This window comes from Buceros rhinoceros, unplaced genomic scaffold, assembly GCF_000710305.1.
Source record: "Buceros rhinoceros silvestris isolate BGI_N320 unplaced genomic scaffold, ASM71030v1 scaffold2919, whole genome shotgun sequence".
In the NCBI taxonomy this organism is placed as follows: Eukaryota; Metazoa; Chordata; class Aves; order Bucerotiformes; family Bucerotidae; genus Buceros; species Buceros rhinoceros.
In genome coordinates this window covers 15163-24459 of record NW_010432058.1, presented here as the reverse complement: position 1 = coordinate 24459, position 9297 = coordinate 15163, and the positions used below count along the sequence as shown (strand labels likewise).

At 42.2% G+C, this 9297-nt stretch overlaps 1 protein-coding gene across 1 annotated transcript in view; it reads right to left on the bottom strand.

Moving 5' to 3' along the window:
- The window catches only part of PTPRF (protein tyrosine phosphatase, receptor type, F), a gene marked incomplete at its 3' end in the record, with an annotated part of 183295 nt that extends 182798 nt beyond the window's left edge, over nt 1-497 (bottom strand). Inside the window, exons 1-2 of the mRNA XM_010143635.1 lie at nt 358-497; nt 92-219 (exon numbers count right to left, since the gene is read on the bottom strand). Of these exons, the coding sequence (XP_010141937.1) occupies nt 92-219; nt 358-497 (268 nt within the window). The remainder of the gene's footprint in view (nt 1-91; nt 220-357) is intronic.
- Nucleotides 498-9297: the final 8800 nt, after the last annotated feature.

Here is a 9297-nt window from a genome sequence, read left to right as displayed (position 1 = left end):
GCCCCTCACAGCTCCCTGCTGCACCGCGCCAACCCCTACAAGCAGCTCCAGGGTCACCAGGGACTCTGGGGAGCAGATTCGGGCCCCTAACCTGGCAGGAAGCCGCTTTTTTCCTCTTCCCCAAGCAGGGTAGGGAGGGCAGCGGCTCCGGGCAGGGGGGAGTGCTGGAAGACGGCGCCTCTCCCGCAGCAGTCCTCAGCTGGCACCTGCCACCTGAACCTGCAGAGTGCAACCAAAACAGCAACCTCTGAAGACTTTGTGGCAACTGTGGTACTTATTCCCAGTTTCTCCTTCGCACTAAATGCTCATGCAGCCCCCCGCTGTCCCTTCAGCACGGCATGGTGTGACTCAACTTACACGGCAGTCAACTGAGCAACATGCTTCCCTCGCTGCTTTCGACCCAGCGCAGAGGCCAGGCTCTGCCCTGCTCCAGCGCGTGTGGACCGGGCCAGGGCGACTGCCGAGGGCCCGGGATGCTTCTTGCTCCACGTGCACATCACCACTGTCTGTACGGGGTGTCGGGGTGAGCTGCAGGAGGGTCTCTGTGACGAGAGGTCAGGGCTGCCCTGTGCTGGACACAGTTCCACAGCAGCCAAGCCCAAACCCGGCTGATCTGGAGGTTACAGCTGAGATACTCGGCTGCAGACCTAGACCTCTGCCACTGCTGCTTGCTTGACTTTGTGTCCGAAAGGCCGTCGCAGACAAGGTCAGCGCTGCCCACTGTGGAAGTGGACACACATGCTTTGTCCACAACAAGCTTGCGTGAAGGAATATCACAGACGTGACCTGACCGCAGAAATTCGTCATGCCAGGTGTACTGAAATTTGCCGTTCTTGGAGAAGGGAGCCCCAGGACTGCACAAAAGCTCAAAACCCAGAAAATGTGCTGTAAGACGTGACAGCTGCTGTCTGCAGTCTTTGGCGCACTGTCCTGACATGAACAGCAAGCAATTAAGTGTGCTTGCTTAACTGATGCTGATTTCACATATTTACTCATCTATAATCATATCTATTTCTACTTCGTTTATATTTACATATATCTGTGTTTATTCACCTCTCATCTCTCCCAGTGAAATGTTAATTTACTGCTCAGGCTGTTAGTGATTGCAGTGTGATTGACTGTTTTGCTATGCAGTGTGCTGAGATGGTGTCTTGTACTGCATTTTAGCAATTGATTTGGTTTTTTGATTTTCTGTTATTTACTCTGTCATCTTAGTAAAATAGTGTAAATTTTTCAAGTGACAAATACAGCAGAATCCAAAAACTTTTGTCCTTGAAGAATACGATGCAATTATAACTCTCACTGTACACCTACGCCACAGCTTGTTCACTGAGGACTTACTTTACTTCTGCACATTTTTTTTAAAAAATCAATACTATTAAAAACCAGTACAAAAGGAAACTGAATGCTCACCTGCAGTAAAACTTAAAAAACCTGCTGCCTTGTTCAGCTTGAATTTACACTGTCGTAATGAATCTTTTTTCCCTGCACATTTAATTGAGCAACACTGATTTCTGGAAACTATCTAAATCCACTGAGACTGGTCACAAAAGTATATCAGTATACAAACCAAACTCTCACACCATCTGGGAAACGGTATTTCTACAAAGCCATTTTAAACACTTGTATGCCCTGAAGTTTTGCAATGAAAGTACTAATTAAGCAAACCTAAAATCCAGAGTCCTGGCCCCAGGACAATCGGCTGGCACGGACATACATATTTTTATACTGACTGGTAACTGTTACAGCAAATCCCAAAACTTATCTTACTGAGAGCTAACAGAAGTGCAACAGATCACCCATGAAAATCTTGGTGTCTGTGGAAAATGCATCTTAAGTGGGCCAGACTACCTTCCCACCTCCCCTCCAACCAATGTCTCCCTAATTTTACTGCCTGGAGGAAGCTGCCATGGGATGCATCACTAGTTACCTCCAAAGAGCAGTAGTAACAACCCTGGATAGGGACAGCGATGGTACAGGTAGTCTTTTTTAATGTGTTTTCAGCGTACGCACTCTTAAAGTGGCCTGAGAAACACAACCAGAAAAAATAAAGACATACTGAAAGTACAGTATTTAATCAGTAACCTAGTTGTTTTTGTTCTCTCCTTGTTAAATTCAAAATGACCAGAGTCTCCACAGAAGATTATGGACATGCCAAGTCTGAAGTTAACTGTTTGTTGTTCAAACAAGCTCCAAATAAATACAAGGAACTGAAACCTCTTTTGCAGTAAAATCCTGGTTTTCTTCCCTGATGACCTAAGGAACAGGCAAATCTGAAGATTATTTTATCAAAAGTTTAGAAAACAAAAACCAACAACAAAACAAACCCTGGAGTGATCGCATTCCAAAGACAAATCTGAAATACCAGCTTGAGAGAACCTCCTGAGCAAGTCTTGGGTGACAGCAGGGAGAGGTGCCATATGGCTGAGTGCCCATCACACCCACCTTCGCTTACTCCACCGCACTGAGTAACAACTCCAGGCTGGTGTGTTTGTCATTTGACGACTCCAAGTCCAAACAACTCCAGCCTTTTTCTCTCCAGCCTCTTTGCTCAGTGTCAGATCCCCAGAGCGTGTTCAGTACTCACCCTCTAAACTAATTCTTGCTCCTCACTTCATAACCAAGTTCCCACCACACCAGGAATGGAAATTACCGCTATCATTATTTCTATTCACTCATGAGCTTCAGGTAGGAGAACAGGAAAACTTTCACCTTCTTGAATGAAATTTTTCCTGTTTGGTCTTTACCCAAAACTAAATTATTCTAGAGAGCTTGCGGGAACAACATGGTTCTGAGGAGAAAGACCATGAAAAATACAGTATTTTCTTACAAGAGAAAGAAACAGGCTTCATCGTATTTGGCTGGGGGCTGAAAAATAACAACTTGCTCAGACACGCTCTTCATTGAGAAACTTTTTTTTCTAAGAAGAATCCACTTCAGAAGAAAAGGACTTTCCTTTCATAGTTGATATTGAAAAAATCACTTGCTGAGCAAGCACAGATTCCTGGATAATCCTATAAAGTGAATCACAAGGAGGGTCTCACAGTGTGGAAGAGATACTAGCAGAGATTTAGGCACACGAGTCTACTTCACTATGCTGGAAAACAGCAGCCAACTCACGCAGAGTCCTGGGCTGAGCTCGGGTGCGTAATGCTTTCAAAGAAAGGCCCCCTCGAGTTACATTTTAAGAAGTCCACAAGAACATTGGTATAGAAAGACAGAGAGAGAAGTACAAGCAGACAAGTTATGTAGGCATTAATCAGTGGGTTGTTGTCTGTCCTCCCCAGTAAAAGTAAATGCGATCAGTTTGGAAGGGGAACCTAAAGCTCTCAAAGGCAGAACCTCTGGTCTACTGGAGAGCTGCTGACACAGCCGTCCTGCAGGGCAATGCAGAGTGAGAGAGAGCCAACTGTGAAGATGCATCTCTCTCACCTGTATTTTGTATATACAATCACTGCTGGTCTCTGCTATTGTAGACAATTTGCTTGTTGTGAATCAATTGTTGTAAATCAGAAATCCATCTCAGCTGCTATTTTAAAATTTACGCTATATTTGTAGCAGAGTAGTAACATTTCACTTCTCTTTTTCAGACTTTCATTTCATTACCAGAGCAGTTCATTACCAGAGCAGAGTCTCTTTTGCCAGATTTCCTTCAAGGCCAAGGCACAGCTGTGCAACCTCCCCCTAACTCGGCAAGATGTGAACCATGGCTTTTGAGAAGTAACGCACGATCTGCATTACCTGACTTGAGCCTTGAAAAATGATGCTGGGTCATGTATATTTAGCACAAATCCTTGTATTTTGCTACACAGTAAGCACGCTCCAGTCGCATAAAAGATGTTTCCTTGTAATTTTCTAAGAGACAAAAATTTCGAGATGCTGAAACATAATATATGCCAACATAAATACGCTTCGTGTACCCAAATATTAACTTGTTTTATTTCAAAGACCATCATTAGGTGGTTTCTTAAAATAAATGGGAAAATTAGATTGAATCTTGATGCTTTTTTAGTATTTAGCACCCACATCAAATATACTTCATCCAAAAATTTTAGTTCAGAAACTGGGAATCGTACTGCTCCTCCTGTTCTTCTGGATCCTGTCTTTCCAAAGAGTTGCACATACGTTTGAGAAAAATAAATTATTAAACACGTGTCTGCAATTATGTTTTCTATGAACACTAACCTGCTGCAAGAGATTTAAAAGAAAAATATCTCTGTCCTCATGGTACAAGTGCCCACTGTTCTAAATAGAAGGGCAGCCAAAAATAAGACTGACATTGTAGGAGAGGGAAGCTTTTATTTTTATCTGAAAGCTTTTATGACTTGGGCTAAATTAAGATTGAAAGTAGTCTCTTTTGTGAAGGAAAAAATTGCAGTTGTGATATGAGATGAAGTAGATAAGCACATACAATAGGCATACACGGGTAACCTTACTTAGGTGCCTGGGCTAAATGAATTAAAAGAAGTTCTTGACACAAGCATGAAAAGATCATAATGGGAACAGTTCTTGAGCATGGAAATTGTGAAATTCAGGTTTAAATCCCTGCCTTTAACCTTCCCTGTCACATATACCGAGGCACAACTGTGCCTCAGCTTCCACTGTAAAGCTTGCCTGCTGTTCTCACATGGCTGTTGTCAGGACAGATACGTGAAAAATGATGATGCGGCTCAGTTGTTAAATCACTGGGAAGAAACTAAGAATGACACAGACTTTCTCATGGTCATGACTGTCTTTGAAGTGGAAATAACGTGGTCTAAAAGACAGAGGTGGCCCGTTCTTACATATACAGTGGGTGTATTTCTCTGTGTCCTTTATGATCCTGAATGATTGATACCCGGTGCACGGAAGGATGCCTGCTGGAAAGATACTCTGGTGAAACCCACTCTATGGTTTTTCTCCTCGGCATCTGCTGCAGGGCAGGAGGCAAGCCAGTGGGCTCTCCAGCTATCCTTACATTTAATATCCTTAGGTCTTCCTTTCAAAATACATACCACTGTTTAAACGTGGTTCCTGTCCCTTCGTGATTATTGTGATTATTAGGAATGCTGTTTGGCAAAACACAATTTTTCAAACTTGCACTTTTAACTCTCATATCATTTACAAGTAGGAAAGGCTTATTTGAGCCTTGAAATAACACTTCTTTAACAACAGCTTACTAAAGTATCAGTGGGGTTTGTTGACCACAATGTTAATTCATTCCTTATTTCTCCTATTTCAGTTTTATTTCACTAAGATGACAGCATTTCGTAAATGAAACTTTTGCCCTTTATCGCTTGGTGCAGAGTACTTATTAAATAAATGCAAATATATACAGTGGGGTGCGGCACGCTCAAATACATACACAATTTTCCCTTTACCCAGTAAATGGATCATAACCCTTTCTCACATCCGCTTTTAAAACCACTTAACTGCATCCCAATCACAGAAAATGGCATTCCAAATTCAACACCTTCCTCAGATCACTCTGAATTACAGGATACCTAACGTTAGCTGCACAGCCTTCTCTCCTGTTTTATCATCTTATTGTCATTAGGTTTTAATGCTTAAGAGATTCCCAACAGCTAGGACAAATTATTTCAATCCGATTTTAGCACTTGAGTTTTCCAGCTTCAAGTGTGGTTGTCCATGATAATCAAATTTACAAAGATTATCTCAAAGCAAGTTTCATTTCTCCTTACCTTCATCTCCTGACTTCCATAAAGTTACTCACAGATACATTTTGCGTTTATATCAAGTGAAATCAAATAAAGTGAATGATTAACATACAAAACTCTAGGATGTAGATCTTTTAACGCGCTCAATGACCTCTGTAACTTTCAGCAGAAGAATTACATTACAAAAATAATAAAAGCAATCAGTCAGCAGAGGCTGAGCTTTTCCCTCAACACTAGCAGGAAATACGATGAACTAAGATGCCAGGTACTCACTTCAGCGGCGAGACTCCCTGTGCTCTGTTTATCTGTGCTAAGTTTAACTGAGGAGAATGCAAGGGTACATGTTAGGTCAAGTGTGTAATTTTATCGGTATTTGTAATGACTTAAGCTCAGAAATTCTCATAAACTTTGATGCCTGCTCCTTCACCATCTCAGCAAAAGAGGGCTGCTTACAATTTCTAAGGGTTCTTTCCTTACCATAAGTCCAGTCTAAAGGCAAAGCCTTGGATGGGCTGAGGTGTCTCTGCAGATATGCGGGTGGGAACCTTTGCACATTAAGCATTTTTAAGCCCTCTCCCCTTTAGCTAATACAGGATTTATACTTAGTAAATCTGATATAAATCATTAAATAAAGTCAAATTTGAGTACTTAAAAATTTCTTCTTAAAGAAATTTCTTAGAACCTCGTGTGTTCTGTGTACTTCTGGTCAGTGTGTGAATGGTTATACACGAACCAACCCTGCACCAGTAGAAACCGGGTGTCCACTGTTAAATTCTGATGTTTGGAGAAACCTGCTTATTCCACAGAAATACGGGTTAAAAGCTGTTAGTGCACCCAAGTGTTAAGGCCACAATTACTGGATATTAATAAACTACAGCAACAGCCTGTCATCATAGTATTGCACTTCAGTAAATTTCTAATTCTGTCTCCTCATGAATCATGGAAATAGTTGAAAGAGTTTAAATGCCTAAAATTAACTGACATGATACTGATACAGAACTGTCTCTGGCAACCCTCACACAAGGATGCTGTGCAAGTCACTCAGCGGCACTGAACATTCTGGGTGCTGATTTATTTGTGGAGAGAGTTTTAGGCAGGCAACTTAGATCTTAACGCAACGGGGAGATGGTTTCTCTTCATATCACATCTGCAGGGTGTCTACAGATTGTGCACACAAGGTGGCAAATTTCCTCCGTTATTTTTCAAGGCTGTTGTAATTGCAATGTCTTTCTCAAAGTGCCTGGCTGGCTATCAGTGTGAGCTGCTTTAAATCTTAGTAAGAAAATCCCTAACTCTGGCTAATCCCTGTGCTGTGACTGACTCTTATCCATGGGTTTCTTTAAAGTTTTTTGTGTGCCAGGAAAGGGGGGGCGGGTGGATAAATCAACCTCTCTGCTATGACACCGTACTTACAATTGCTTCCAATAACTGAAATAATATGTAACTAGAAAAAGAAAAATATGCCAAGAGGCAAAAAGCAGTCCTGCATACGACTGAAGAATACTGATTAAAAACAGCCCAGAAAAACATCCTTCTAGAACCTGAAGTCGTCTTCATTTCCCCTCCTCTCCATTTGTTTCCCTAGAGCACCCGCAGCCCATGTGTGTGGCTTGCTGCGTATTTTGGGGAAAAGCTAGACCCTGATATATGGATTTAGCTTCTGATTCTAACTCACCAGCATTTATACTAAGTATTAGGTAAAATAGAAAAACAAGGGAGAGCAGAGAAGCACTGCTCTAACTGCAGACCTTCCAGCAGCCTCACAGAATGGTTTTCTGCCTTGCTTTAATTTGGAATTGAAATCTGAAGTCAAATTTCCACCTTGTAATAGCTTAAAGGCACTTCCAATTAACTTGGTAATACACACTTTGAGTTAATAAATTTTTCAGGCTCTGTGTTTAATACAATTAAACATTTGGGCCTTTGGCCTTAGACCTTATTTAGCTTGCGAAAGGATTGCAGGGAGACTGCCTCCAATTATCAGCATTTACACAACATTCACTTAAGGGCTTTCAAATGCATACATACAGAATGTTCATTTAATCACACACAAAATTCAGACCTGAATTCAGGCCTCCTCTCTCTTGCACAGAACATGCACCACGGACAATAGAATCATAATGCCAGCTACTGGGCTCTGAAATCACGACGTGCCGCCTGAGGCAGTATGTAACAGCTATGCCTGCTCCTAGGATTTTATTTTTCCTTCCAAATCTGCATTTTGGTTTTTGAAAATTTCTTCAGAACTTCAGAGTTAAAGTGGATTGCATAATGTAAAGAACCCATAAGATATGCAGGGAAACAAAGACAGAACTGAAATCTTGTGCTTGAAAAAACAGGGAAATTAATTTTGCCAGCATGCCTGCCACATGAAACACCATATTCTTTCACACAAAAGGATTAAAAGGTTTTAATCCCCCTTTGCAAGCAGCTAGTTCTTGATTCAGCAGTTCAAAAGCTTTGCCAAGCTCAGGTTTTTCCTCTGCTTTTAAGAATTAAAAGTGAGTATAAACCTTATTTTGTAAACAGAGAGCATAGTAAAATGATTTTAATAGAACTGGGAGCCAGAGAAGGCGACCTCTTCAAAATATCCATTACTAAAGCAAAGGCATCCCAGGCTCTCAGGAAGGCCTTGGCTGAGGGATCTGCCTTTCAATTTAATGCCAACGTACATTGTCCTGTCCTCCTTCTAGCAACGAACAAAATTTCTGCCTCGTCTGCCTGGTAAAGAGGAAAACTTTCTACTTGTGCACTCTGGCATTTCTATTACACCAGTGATTTTTTTCCCATTTGTATCAACTGTTTCATCATTCTGCATCTGTAGTACAGTCTGCAGAAAACCAAGAAATATCATTTCCACATCTAAATGTTTACCAGAATGTAAAAAATTACAGCAGGTAGCTGCTAGGCACCTGAGAAAAAAAACTCCCAAGTGTCAGGAAAAAAAAAAAAATTACTCTATTTTGCTCAGTTTTACCAGAAATTCCCCAAGAAACAGGAATATTTCCTCATTAAAAGCCTTCCTCCAAGTCAGATTCCTTGAGAAGCCTGGATGGAGAGGTTCAACGCTTCTGGAGACATTGGGCAGCGTTTTTACCCTGTAGTGATGTATTTTAGCAGTGGCTAAATGAAGGCACAGAGCCACACACAGCTCAAAAGGCATTTGAGCACAGTTTTGATGCCAGGGCTACGACCTCTGCTTGGCAGCAGGACTGCACTGGCAAAGAGCTGCTGAGCAATTCCGATCCTCCACAGCAGACAGACAAGAACCAAAAGGGAGGGCCAAGGCCAACGGTGTGCAGTCCCCCGATGTGTGCTGACCTGGGTGCCATCGGTGGTGGAGCAAGAGAAGCTTTGGGAGCTGCTGTCTCCTGTCCATGAACTGCCCCCGAGATTTCCCAAAACAGCTCTGTTTGTACGTGGAAAACATCTGATTCCATCCAACATGAATACTGGGTGTCCTAAGCCCACAGTAAAGAGAACAAGTGGCACATGCCAGAAGTTTGAAGCTGTACAGTCATTACAATCCCGCCCTGCTCCATGCACAGAGCAAGGCAGGTGTTTACCCCAGGAGGTGCCCAGACCCATCCTCCACCTAGGGCTTACTGGTTCAGTAAGGGCTGACTTCTAGAAAGATACC